This window comes from Pristiophorus japonicus, chromosome 8, assembly GCF_044704955.1.
Source record: "Pristiophorus japonicus isolate sPriJap1 chromosome 8, sPriJap1.hap1, whole genome shotgun sequence".
Lineage (NCBI taxonomy): Eukaryota > Metazoa > Chordata > Chondrichthyes > Pristiophoridae > Pristiophorus > Pristiophorus japonicus.
In genome coordinates this window covers 203,534,090-203,548,528 of record NC_091984.1, presented here as the reverse complement: position 1 = coordinate 203,548,528, position 14,439 = coordinate 203,534,090, and the positions used below count along the sequence as shown (strand labels likewise).

Here is a 14,439-nt window from a genome sequence, read left to right as displayed (position 1 = left end):
GAAATTCCAAAAAAAAAATCTATCAGATGTCAGTTTTTACATTCAAATATAAGCACTAACCACTGAACACACAAGCCTCTCTTCTTCTCCCTGTGCTTCTGAGCATGTGCTTCTGAGCATGACCTCTCGAAACGCAGCAAAAAAAAATCAACCACAAAAAAAAAATCCCACACGTGCACACAATAGCGTTGCTAGGGAAGCTTTTTTTTTCTGTGACTTCCGTTTGACTTCCATTTTCTTTGGGCAATCGTGAGATTGCCGAAAAATCAGATCGCCCATTTGACATCGCCGGGGTAAGGCCGAGTGGAAAATCGCAAAAAAAAATGTGCGATGTGCCGGCGATCAGCAAAGCTGAGACGTACCACATCGCTGGAACATGGCCCAATTTTTTGGGCCTTAGCCACCTCGTGGAAAGTCGAGCCCCTTGTCTTTGCTATGCTCTATAGTAAAAAAGAACCTGATGAGTGTTCTGATGAAAGGTCGTCGACTTGAACCGTTAACTTTCTCTCCACAGCTGCTGCCTGACCTGCTGAGTGTTTCTAACGTTTAGTTGTAATTGTAAATGGAGCAGATTGCCTTATTTATACTGCAGTAATTTCCTTCTCTTACACTCCCCCTGCTGTGATCAAACACCTGTTTTAAAAGCATGTATGTGTTTTAGCAGAACCATTTTAGCTCCATATTATCCAACTAGCATATTTATTTAATAATCTATCTGTGCCCATCCTTACAGAACAATATCTTCGGCCCTGAAATCCATCCTCACCAATGTTATCAGTGTCATTGAAGGGAAATGATAGGTTTTGAGAGCACAGTTTAAAATCCATTGTGTCTACATTAGCTGTTCTGTGTTGGAATAATGTACAAACATATCTATATTCTTACAGTAGGTGTGTGTGGGGAGGGGGCACAATCTGCAAGTTTGCAGACAATACGGTCAGTACTGTAGACCATGCTTGACTGCTTCAGGCAGATCTTGATGCACTGGGGGAGTGGGCTGGTGACTGGCAAATGATGCTTAACTTGGAAAAGTAGTGTTATGCATGTGGGTAGGGTGAATGCTGAACATACATATACCCTTCAGGGAAAAGCTTTAAAGCAGGTGGAGAAAGAGATCTGAGCATTCTACTGCAAAGATCTCTAAAGGTTCATGAGCAATGCTGAGTGAATAGGGTGATGGGATGCATTTATTGGATAACTGATAAATCAAGGCATACTGTTTTGACCCTGTACAAGACCTTGAACACACCTCAGTTAGAATAGTGTGTCAAGTTTTGGTCTCCTCACATGGTGGGTGCTATTGAGGCTTTGGGAAGTGTGCAGAAGAAGCCACTAGACTAATTCCCAATTTAAAGCATCTTACTAAATCAAGATAGGCTAAAAGAGCTGGGACTCTACAAAGCATCATAGACTGAGGGGTGATGTGATTGAGGTTTATAAGATGAAGGGAATAGATTGTGTTTGGGTAGACAATTTGTTCAGTTAACAGAGGACCAGGGCTCACAATTTTAAGTTTAATAAGTCCAGTTCTAGAGGTAGTTCTTTTCCCAGAGAATAGTGGACCTCGAACAGGCTGTTGGCTCGTGCGATGGCTGCCTGTATGTATGACAAAATTCACATCCTTGTGCCTGGTGTGTACTACAGAACCATAATGTGTTGAAGTAATTATATAAAAACTCAGATGAAAGCAAATCACAAATATAAATGATCCACAAGAGATCAAAACAGATATTTTATTAAACTAAGGATCTCTTTAGTGCACACAAATGTTTTTTTAAAACATAATCCAGAAATTTCACAGGAGCTTTGGCAACCAAAGTACAAGAAAATAGCCTCAAATCCATTGAGGATGTTTGACTAGAGAGGATGTCTGTAATAAAAAGCCTTTTTATTGTGTGGCCAAATTTATTTTGCCAATTGAATTGAGCAATAAAAGTGCAGTCTGCTAGGTCACTTTTTCACTTCTCCAAGATCTTCAATGGAGTCATCGTCCACCTGCAAGAATAATTTACAATAACTAGAAAGTTGAAGCTGTTTAAAATAGAAAAATATGAAAGGTCATTGACCTGAATTATTAATTGTTTCTCTCGCTGCCTAGCTAGTTGAGTATTTCCAGCACTTCCTGTTTTTATTTCAGATTTCCATCATCCGTATTACTTTGCTTTTCTAAGAAAATTGATTAACAGCTCTGTAGTCAGTTTTGCTTTACGTAGGTCAGCCAAATACAACCAAGAAAAAATGTTCTGCAAGCTTAAATGTTATCGGGTAGTCCTTAACTACGGTTGTGCATTCAATTGATGAAGTAGTTGTTATGGCTGAGAACAAGTTTGATGAGCCAAAACAAGAAATCACTTCCAAACCTTACACCAGCAGATCTTTTGTGGTGCTGTTTATGTTAGGTCCGAGAATACAGTTTCAATAAGGCCTCAGCTGCATCCCCTTACCACCCCACATCAATGAATTTCGAGCAGGGCACAATGCTTTGGCCAGGAATCTACCTCCCCAACTTTGAGTCTTCAGACTTCTCGTTCCACCTGGACAATTACCCTCTCGATCTTTTCATTGAGAACTGCCAGCACCATTTCTCTACTCCCCCTTCACTCTAACCTACCTCTCTCTGAACTTGCTACCACTTAATTCATTAATGTTCAACCTTGACAGTGTCATTTAAATGGATGACAAGTGCGGCACTGTTGGCGAACAACCTTGTGGAGGCTGAACGCTAACTCTCCAACACCTCCTTCTACCTCTCCCCCGACAACGACCTCACCACCAAATATCAACCCATCATTTTCCAGACTGTCACTGACCTCATCTCATCTGGAGATTTTTCCCACCAGCCCCGTGGCCTTAAACCTCAGTCGCCCAACTCTGAACAAACCGTTTCTACCTCCTTCTCAAGATCCACAAACAAGACGTCCCTGGTAGACTCATCGTTTCAGCCTGTTCTTTCCCCACAGAACTTATTTCTTATCTCAACTCCTTTTTTTCTTCCTTGTCCAGTCTCGAATGACTTACATTAGGGACTCTTCCGACGCCGTCCGCCACCTTAATAGTTTCCAGTTTCCTGGCTCTAACCATCTCCTTTTTGTCACGAAGCGGGACCAACCAGTTCCCACCCACCACCTCCTCTGCCTGGCTGAACAACTTCTTACATTGAACAATTTCTCCTTTGATTTTTCCCCTGACTTGCTCAAAGTAAAAGGTGTCGCTATCGGAACCCATATTGGTCCTGGCTATGCTTGCCTTTTTGTGGGATACATGGAACATTCTTTGTTCCAGTCCCACTCGGGTTCCCCTTCCTCACCTCTTTTTTTCAGCACATTGATTACGGTATCGGTGCCACTCCCTACTCTCGCCCAGAACTGGAAAATGTAATCAACTTTGCTGCTCTCCCTCACCCTCACATGGTCATTTCCGACTCGTCCCGACAATTCCGCAACTTCTCTATCTTCATTTCTGGGACAGGGTGTCAACCAATATATATACTACATGACCAATGACTCATTACACTTCCTTCCACCCTGCTTTCTGTAAGGACGCACTTCCATTCTCCCAGTTTCTGTTTCTCTGTCTCCGTCACATCTGTTCTGATGATGCTATCTTCCACACCAGTGCTACCACTTCTGCCCTCAACGTTTCCCCTCCCTCCCAGAACCACAATAGGGTTCACTTTGTTCTCGCCTTCCACCCCACTAGCCTCCACATTCAATGGATCATCCTCTGCTATTTCCCCCCACCTCCAGAGTGATGCCACCACCAAACACATCTTCACCCCCTCTTTCAGCATTCTGAAGGGACCGTTATTCCGTGACAGTCTGGTACACTCTTCCATCACCCACTCCCATTCCCATGAAAGCGCAGGAGATGCAACACCTGCTCTTTCAACTTCTCCCTTCCCACCACCCAGGGCCCTAAACACTCCTTCCAGGTGAAATAGTGAATTACTTGTATTTCTTTCAATTTAGTATACTGCGTTCGCTGCTCACAATGTGGTCTCCTCTATATTGGGGAGACCAAATGCAGATTGGGTGATCGCTTTTCTGAACACCTCTGTTCAGTCCGCAAACGTGACCCTGAGCTCCCGGTTGCATGCCATTTTAATTTTCTCTGTCCCACTCCCACTCTGACCTCTCTGTCCTTGGCCTCCTAAACTGTTCCAATGAAGCTCGAGGAACAGCACCTCAACTTTTGATTAGGCACTTTTCAGCCTTCTGGACTCAACATAAGAGTTCAACAATTTCAGATCCTAACCATTGCTCCATTTTTCTGGATAGCAGGTGTTGGTAATGGTTCTGCTGTTGCCATTTACAGCTCCTCTAGACCCATATTTTGTTTCCTTACTTGTCTCATTATCACCCTCTTTTGCCTTGCACCATCATCCCCCAGCACAAACTTTCCCTTTTATAGGAACACATAAATAAGATAAGCCATTCAGCCTTAGAGCCTGTTCTGTCATTCAATTAGATCAAGGTTGATTTTTACCTCAACTCCATTTACCGCCTTTGATCCATATCCGTAGATATGCTTACCGAACAAAATTCTAATTAAATCTTGAAAGCTTCAATTGATCCAGCCTCCACAGCCTTTTAGTGAAGAGAGTTCCAGATTTATACTTCAGTGTGTGAAAAGTGCTTCCTAATTTAATTCCTGAATAGTTTGGCTCTAATTTTTAGATTTGTCCCATTCTAGAGGTGCAGTGCCAAAAACTGAATGCAGTTCTCCAGATGGGGTCTGACCAAGGCTCAATACAAGTGAAACATAACTTCTTCCCCTTTGTATTACAGCCCACAGAAGATAAAGATCATTGACATTTTTGATTGCTTTCTGTACTTGTCCACTAGTTTTTAGTGATTTCTGTACATGCACACACAATTTTCTTTGCTCTTTCACAGTTCCTAGTAAGTTTCGAGCCCTAGAACGGCGCAGTCCTGACCTGGACGCCCGTTTTTCGCGCCACAAAGTGCGCCTAAAAAAACCCTCCAGAGTCTCCACCTCCCTGCAGCTCCTCTGGCCCTCGGCGCAGCGCAGCAGGAGCTGTAGGGGGCGGAACGAGGTCCCTGCGCTGAAAACAGTGCCGGGACCTCTGCACATGCGCGCTACAGTGGGTGCGCAAGTGCAGTAGCTCCAGGCGCCCGAAACTGTGTGGGAGGGGCCCGAAGCACGCAGCCCCTAGCCCTGGCCGAATGGCCTCACTGGGGCTGCGTGCATAAGGCTCCTCCCACGGCCAGCTCCTGCTTCCTCCCGACCTGACTTGACTCCCGCTTCCGGACCGGACCCGACACCCGCTTCACCCACACACCACCCTCCCGGACCGGACCAGACACCCTCCCGCCCCGACACCCGCTCCCCCCCCCGCCCCTGGACTGGATCCGACCTGACCTCCCTCCCCCGACCTGACCTCCCTCTCCACCCGAACCGACCTCCCTCCCACCACCCCCCCGACCCGACCCAACACCATCTACCTGTAAATCTGGTGCTGGGGACGGGCCCTGCCCAAATTCTCGGGCCCGGCCCGTTCAGCCTCCTTCCCCCTTCCCTCCCCAATCTCCTTCCCCCCCCCTCCCCAATCTCCTCCCCAATCTCTTCCCCCCCCCAAATCCAAATCTCCCCTTCTCACCCATCCCTACCCCCCCCCCCTCCTCCCCTTTCCCTCGCTGTCAGAAACACAGACACTGACAGAGAATGAGACACACACAGACAAACAAGAGAGATAGAGACACTGACAGTGACACACTGAGGGGGGCATCCCAGCTCGCTGTTGGAGGGCTCCCGGTGCTGCAGTCGGTAAGTAGAAAATGTTTTATTTATTGATTTAAAAAAAAATTATTTATTAATTTTTTTGGATTGATTTATTGGTTGATTTATTGATGTATTTATCATTTATTATTGATGATGGCTCTTTATTTGTAAAACTGAAGTGTTTAATATTTGTAAACTTCCCTTTAACCCCCCTCCCACCATTCCCTACGCCTGATTTGTAACCTACGCCTGATTTTCTAAAGTGTAGACAAGGTTTTTGAGCGTACAAAAATCTTCACTTACTCCATTCTAAGTTAGTTTGGAGTAAGTTTTCACTCACGAAACTTTGAAAACAGGCGTAAGTGGCCGGACACGCCCCCTTTTGAAAAAAAAATTCTGTTCCAAAGTGAAACTGTTCTAACTGACTAGAACTGGAGCAAACTAAATGACGAGAATTCCGATTTCTAAGATACTCCGTTCTACACCAATTGCTTCTAAAAATCAGGAGCAAATCATGTGGAAACTTGGGGCCTTAGTATTTATAATTTGACGTTCCTGGATCGAAAGTGGATGACCTCACACTTCCCCATATTGAACTCTATTTGCCAGTTTTGTTCATTCATTTATTTTATCTATGCCCATTTGTAACTTCCTGCCTCTATCTGCACTACTCACTGTGTCTCCCAGCTTAGTGTCTCTGTCAACTTGGATATAAAACTCTGTTCCTTCATCCAAGTCATTGATAAATATGGTGAAAAGCTGAGGCCCCTCATTTGTTGACCATGGTTGCTTAACTACACAAGTGGAGCTTTTGCCTTTCAGGGTTATGTACTGGTCTTGTATTGTACCAAATACTTATTTATCTCCCACTAATTTATTCATGTGCTATCCAACTGAGAAACGGGCACAAATGCAATAAAAAATTAGACGACATTTAGAGCCACATATAAGGAACCTCCCATGCAGCATCTGTTTTATATGGGCGTTCAGCATCTGGAGCATTGTTCAAGTACTCAACAACACAATTTGCATTTATATAGTGCTTATAACAGAAAAATATTCCAAGTCATTTCATAGATATCAAGCCAAAGATGACGCAATTAGGAGGGGTGGCGAAAAGCTTGGAATAAACAGGTGGGTGTAAGGAAAGTGTTAAGAGGAGAGGAAAGTGCAGAGCTTTCAGGAGGGGATTCCAGAGTGTGCGGCCCAAGTGGTTAAAGGTATGGTTGCCAAAGGTTGTGTTATGTATGTAAACCTGTAATTACCATGTCTAACCACCAGAGGGCTCATCCCCTGGAGTCCCAAGGGATCCCACAATCCCATGGGAGCACCTGTCTGTATACAAGGTGGAGAGGCACTCTGGAGACCTGTAATAAAGGACTGCGGTCACACTTACTTTGAGCTTGCAGTATCTAGTCTGACTCCTTATCCAAGACTTAACAACTGGCGACGAGATACAGATGATGAACCCCAACGCAACAATGCAGAGAACTGTGGACATCCTGGAGAAATTTTCGGAGGGAGATGATTGGGAAACCTTTGCGGAGCGACTTGACCAATACTACGTGGCCAACGAGCTGGAAGGAGAAGGAAATGCTGCCAAACGAAGGGCGATCCTCCTCACCGTTTGCGGGGCACCAACGCATGGCCTCTTGAAAAATCTGCTCGCTCCAGCAAAACCCACAGACAAGTCATACGATGAGTTGTGCACACTGGTCCGGGAGCATCTAAACCCGAAGGAAAGCGTTCTGATGGCGAGGTATCGGTTCTACACGTGCAAGAGGCCTGAAGGCCAGGAAGTGGCGAACTAGGTCGCCGAGTTAAGGCGCCTTGAAGGATATTGCGAATTTGAAGGACACTTGGAGCATATGCTCAGGGACTTCTTTGTACTTGGCATTGGCCATGAAGTAATACTTCGCAAACTTTTGACTGTAGAGACCCCAACCTCGAGTATAGCCATAGCGATAGCCCAGGCGTTTATCTCCACCAATGACAATACCAAACAAATTTCCCAGCACACTAGTGCTGCTGCAAGTAGTGTGAACAAAGTAACATTGTTTTCGAATCGAAATGTACATGGCAGGACTTACACACCTGTAGCTGCACGTCCGCAGATGACTGAGAGTCCGCCATCAAGGGTGGTGAATACAAGGCAATTAACACCTTGTTGGCGCTATGGAGGTGATCATCGATTCCATTCATGCCGCTTCAAAGCATATGTTTGCAAGGGCTGTGGAACAATGGGATACCTCCAACTTATGTGCAGGCAAGCTGCAAACCCTGCAAACCACCATGTTGCAGAGGAGGACAGATCCACGGCGGATCACGACGAACCAGAGCCTCAGGCGGAGGAGGCAGAGGTATATGGGGTGCACACATTTACCACAAAGTGTCCCCCAATAATGCTGAAGGTTGAATTAAATGGACTCCCGGTGTCCACGGAGCTGGACACGGGCGCAAGCCAGTCCATAATGAGTAAAAAGACTTTCGATAAGTTGTAGTGCAACAAGGCTTCAAGGCCAGGCCTGACTCCCATTCGTACCAAACTCAGAACGTACACAAAAGGAACTGATTCCCGTAATTGGCAGTGCTACCGTAAAGGTCTTCTACGATGGAGCGGTGCACGATTTACCACTCTGGGTGGTACTGGGCGATGGCTCCAGGCTGTTCGGCAGGAGCTGGCTGGGAAAGATACGCTGGAACTGGGACGATGTCCGAGCACTTTCGTCTGTTGACGATACCTCATGTACCCAGGTCCCAAGCAAGTTCCCCTCGCTGTTCGAACCAGACATCAGGAAGTTCCAAGGAGCCAAAGTGCAGATCCATTTGATTCTGGGGGCACGACCCATCCCTCACAAGGTGAGAGCGATACCTTACATGATGAGAGAGAAGGTGGTGATCGAGCTGGACAGGCTGCAATGAGAGGGCATCATTTCGCCGATCGAATTCAATGAGTGGGCCAGTCCGATTGTTCCAGTCCTCAAGGGAGACGGCACCGTCAGAATCTGTGGTGATTACAAAGTAACTATCAATAGTTTCTCACTGCAGGATCAATACCCGCTACCAAAGGCAGAGGACCTAGTTGCGACGCTGGCGGGAGGGAAAACGTTCATGAAGCTGGACTTGACCTCGGCCTACATGACGCAGGAGCTGGAGGAATCTTCGAAAGGCCTCATCTGCATCAACACGCATAAAAGGTCTTTTCGTTTACAACAGATGCCTGTTTGGGATTTAATTGCTGCGGCGATATTCAGAGGAACATGGAAAGCTTGCTGAAGTCGGTCCCGCGCACCGTGGTCTTCCAGGACGACATCTTGGTTACAGGTCGGGACATCGTCAAGCGCCTGCAGAATCTGGAGGTGGTTCTTACTTGGCTTAATCATGTGGGGCTCAGGCTAAAACGCTCAAAGTGCATTTTCCTGGCGCCTGAAGTGGAGTTCCTGGTGAGAAGAATTGCGGCGGACAGCATCAGGCCCATCAATTCGAAGACGGAGGCAATTAAAAACGCACCAAGACCACAGAAGCTGTGGTCGTTTCTAGGACTCCTGAACTATTTTGGTAACTTCTTACCGGGTCTTAACACATTGTTTGAACCCCTCCACTCTTTACTGAGTGGGGATCTCATAGCAACATATAAAATTCTGACGGGACTGGACAGATTAGATGCAGGAAGAATGTTCCCGATGTTGGGGTCGTCCAGAACCAGGGGACATAATCTAAGGATAAGGGGTATGGACTGAGATGAGGAGGAACTTCTTCACTCAGAGTTGTTAATCTGTGGAATTCCCTACTGCAGAGAGTTGTTGATGTCAGTTCATTGGATATATTCAAGAGGAAGTTAGAAATGGCCCTTACGGCTAAAGGGATCAAGGGGTATGGAGAGAAAGCGGGAAAGAGGTACTGAGGTGAATGATCAGCCATGATCTTACTGAATGGTGGTGCAGGCTCGAAGGGCCGAATGGTCTACTCCTGCACCTATTTTCTATGTCTATGTCTACTGCATAAAGGAGATGAATGGGTATGGGGTAAAAGCCAAGAAAATGCCTTTGAGAAAGCTAGGAAGCTGTTATGTTCAAATAAATTGCTTGTGTTGTACGATCCATGTAAACGTTTGGTACTAGCATGTGATGCGTCGTCGTACGGGGTCGGGTGTGTATTGCAACAAGCTAATGAATTTGGGAAATTGCAACCGGTTACTTATGCATCCAGAAGTCTGTCTAAGGCCGAGAGGCCTACAGTATGATCGAAAAAGAAGAGTTAGCGTGTGTTTACGGGGTAAAGAAAATGCATCAATCTCTGTTCGGGCTCAAATTTGAATTGGAAACCGACCATAAGCCGCTTATATCCCTCTTTTCTGAAAATAAGGGGACAAATACAAATGTATCGGCCCGCATCCAGAGATGGGCGCTCACGTTGTCCGCATACAACTACGCCATCCGCCACAGGCTAGGCACAGAAAATTGTGCCGATGCTCTCAGTAGTCTACCATTGCCCACCACAGGGGTGGAGATGGCACAGCCCGCAGATTTAGTTATGGTAATGGAAGCATTCGAGAGTGAGCAATCACCTGTTACCACCCGACAGATTAGAACCTGGACGAGCCAGGACCCCTTGCTGTCCTTATTAAAAAACTGTGTGCTCCATGGGAGTTGGTCTAGTGTCCCGTTAGAGATACAGGAAGATATAAAGCCGTACCAGCGTCGCAAAGATGAAATGTCTATCCAGGCAGACTGCCTCCTATGGGGTAATCGGGTAGTTGTGCCAAAAAAGGGCAGGGACACTTTCATTAGTGATCTCCACAGTACCCACTCAGGCATTGTAATGATGAAAGCAATAGCCAGATCCCACGTGTGGTGGCCCGGTATTGATGCAGACTGAGAGTCCTGCGTGCACAGATGTAACACATGCTCGCAGTTAAGCAATGCACCCAGGGAGGTGCCACTAAGTTTATGGTCTTGACCCTCCAAACCGTGGTCTAGGGTTCATGTCGACTATGCAGGCCCATTCTTGGGAAAAATGTTTTTAGTGGTTGTAGATGCGTAGTCCAAGTGGATGGAATGTGTGATAATGTCAGCAAGCACGTCTGCTGCCACCATTGAAAGCCTACGGGCCGTGTTTGCCACGCATGGCCTGCCTGATGTCCTTGTAAGTGACAATGGGCCGTGCTTTAGCAGTGCCGAATTCAGGAATTCATGACCCGCAATGGGGTCAAACATGTCACGTCTGCCCTTTTTAAGCCAGTGTCCAATGGTCAGGCAGAACGAGCAGTTCAAACAATGAAGCAGAGCTTGAAGAGTAACTGAAGGCTCACTGCAGACTCGCTTATCCCAAGTCCTGCTTAGTTACCGCACAAGACCCCACTCGCTCACCGGGGTCCCTTCCGCTGAACGGCTCATGAAAATGGCACTTAAGACAAGGCTCGCGTTAGTCCACCCTGATCTACATGAACAGGTAGAGAGCATGCGGCTTCGACAGAATATCATCATGATTGCACAAATGTGTCATGTGAAACTGAAGTAAATGATCCTGTATTTGTGTTGAACTATGGACAAGGTCCCAAGTGGATTGCTGGCACTGTTTTGGCCAAAGAGGGGAGTAGGGTGTTTGTGGTCAAACTCGCAAATGGACTCACCTACAGAAACACTTGGACCAAACCAAACTCAGATTTACGGACTATCCAGAACAACTCAGAATAGACTCTACCTTTTTCGACCCTCCAACACAAACACACGTGGCAACCGACCCAGCGGTTGACCACAAAGCAGAACCCATCATCCGCAGCAGCCCAGCATGACTCACCATCCCCAGCAGTCCAGCAAGGCCAGCTGCACAGCAGCCCAGCAAAGGCCCAACAAACTACTCACCAACATTTGCACCGAGATGATCAACCAGGGAAAGGAAGGTCCCAGATCGACTCACATTGTAAATAGTTACACTATTGACTTTTGGCGGGGCCGGGGCGCGGAGAAAGTGTTGTTATGTATGTAAACCTGCAATTACCATGTCTAACCACCAGAGGGCTTATCCCCTGGAGTCCCAAGGGATCCCACAATCCCTTGGGAGCACCTGTAAATAAAGAGGCCTCCCAGGTTGGAGAGGCACTCTGAGATCTGCAATAAAGGGCTACGGTCACACCTTACTTTGAGCTTGCAGTAACTAGTCTGATTCCTTATCCAAGACTTAACAGGTTGGGTGAAGGGAAGGGGATGCACAAGAGGCCACAGTCAGATGAACGACCTATTTGGAAGGCGGTGGCGGGGAGTTGTGGATGTAGCACTCGATGAGGTTACAATAGAATCGTCCACAGTAAGGTTGTGGATGGCAATAAATGTGAAGACTGCATTATGGGGTCTAGCTCTAAATAATGTGTTTCCTGTGGTCTTAACGAGTCCAGTTCATGACAAGAGCACAGTTCTCAGTACTATAGGCATTTCTGGCTCACACATACGGTGTACCTTATGAACTTGGAGCTTACTAGATCTCAGCTTTCTGCAGCCTATAACACAAGGTGCCAGCAGCCTGACTCACAGCCGAACCACAGCCTCTGAAGTTTAATTGTAGGTAACTGCCGGATTGTCATCGGCCGTCTCAATTTCTCTAAAATTGGCTGTGTAGTTGATAATGAAGAGGAAAGTGATGGGCTGCAGGAAGATATCAATCTACTGATCAGGTGGGCAGAGCAGTGGCAAATGGAATTGAATTCAGAGAAGTGTGAGGTGATGCACTTTGGGAGGGCTAATAAGGAAAAGGTATACACATTAAGCGATAGGTCATTTAACAGTGTAGATGAACAAAGTGACTTTGGAGTGCTTGTCCATAGATCCCTGAAAGTAGCAGGCCAGGTGGATAAGGTGGTTAAGGCGGCACACGGAATGCTTGCCTTTATTGGCCGAGGCATAGAATATAAGAGCAGGGAGGTAATGCTTAAATTGTATAATACTTTGGTTAGGCCACAGCTGGAGTACTGCGTGCAGTTCTGGTCCCGTATTACAGGAAGGACGTGATTGTACTAGAGAGGGCGCAGAGGAGATTTAGTAGGATGCTGCCTGGAATGGAGAATATTAGTTTTGAGGACAGATTAGATAGGCTGGGTTTGTTCTCATTGGAAAAGGAGGTTAAGAGGAGACCTCATTGAGATGTACAAAATATTGAGGGGCCTGGATACAGTGGATAGCAAGGGCATATTTACATTGGTGGAGGGGTCTATTACGAGGGGTCATATTTTAAGGTGATTGGTGGAAGGTTTACATAGAAACATAGAAAATAGGTGCAGCAGTAGACCATTCAGCCCTTCAAGCCTGCAATATGACCATGGCTGATCATGCATTTCAGTACCTCATTCCTGCTTTCTCTCCATACCCCCTGATCCCTTTAGCCGTGAGGGCCACATCTAACTCCCTTTTGAATATATCTAACAAACTGACCCCAACAACTTTCTGTGATAGAAAATTCCACATGCCCACAACTCACTGAGTGAAGAAGTTTCTCCTCATCTCGGTCCTAAATGGCTTACCCCTTATCCTTAGACTGTGAGCCCTGGTTCTGGACTTCCCCAACGTTGGGAACATTCTTCCTGTATCTAACCTGTCCAATCCCATCAGAATTTTCTATGTTTCTATAAGATCCCCTCTCATTCTTCTAAATTCCATTGAATACAAGCCTAGTCGATCCAGTCTTTCTTCATGTCAGTCCTGTCATCCCAGGAATCAGTCTGGTGAATCTTCGCTGCACTCCCTCAATAGCAAGAATGTCCTTCCTCAGATTAGGAGACCAAAACTGTACACAATATTCAAGGTGTGGCCTTACCAAGGCCCTGTACAACTGTGGTAAGACCTCCCTGCTCCTATACTCGAATCCTCTCGCTATGAAGGCCAACATACCATTTGCCTTCTTCACCGCCTGCTGCACCTGTATGCCAACCTTCAATAACTGATATACCACGTCACCCAGGTCTCGTTGCACCTTCCACTTTGCCAATCTGATAATAATCAGTCCTCCTGTTTTTACCACCTCACATTTATCCACATTATATTGCATCTGCCATGTATTTGCCCACTCCTCCAACCTGTCCAAGTCACCCTGCAGTCTCTTAGCATCCTCCTCACAGCTCACACTGCCACCCAGCTTAGTGTCATCTGCAAACTTGGAGATATTACATTCAATTCCTTCGTTTTAATCATTAATGTATATTGTAAATAGCTGGGGTCCCAGCACTGAACCTTGCGTACCCCACTAGTCACTGCCTGCCATTCTGAAAAGAACCCATTTATTCCTACTCTCTGCTTCCTGTCTTCCAACCAGTTCTCTATACATGCCAGTACATTAGAGGGGATTTGAGAGGGGCTTCTTTACGCAGAGGGTTGTGGGGATCTGGAACTCACTGCCTGGAAGAGTGGTGAATGCAGAAATCCTCACCACATTTAAAAGATGGTTGAATGGGCACTTAAAGTGCCGTAATCTGCAGGTTTAAGGACCTAGAGCTGGTAATTGGGATTAGACTGGAGAACCTCTTGTTGGCCAGCGCAGATATGATGGTAAGTACTGCAGGGAATCGAATACGGCCAGGATGATCTCCTGGACTAGTTTTGATCGCCTGGATGGGTTGGAGAGGAATTTTCCCAGATTTTTCCCCCCCCGCCGAATTGGCCTGAGTTTTTCATCTGGTTTTTTGCCTCTCCCAGGAGATCACATGGCTTC

At 46.4% G+C, this 14,439-nt stretch overlaps 1 protein-coding gene across 1 annotated transcript in view; it reads right to left on the bottom strand.

The window, feature by feature from the left end:
• Positions 1–1,701: 1,701 nt before the first annotated feature.
• denr (density-regulated protein) overlaps positions 1,702–14,439 on the bottom strand; it is a 41,705-nt gene continuing 28,967 nt past the window's right edge. The window contains exon 8 of the mRNA XM_070886336.1: positions 1,702–1,995. Coding sequence (XP_070742437.1) covers positions 1,951–1,995 — 45 coding nt within the window. The 3' untranslated portion in view covers positions 1,702–1,950. The remainder of the gene's footprint in view (positions 1,996–14,439) is intronic.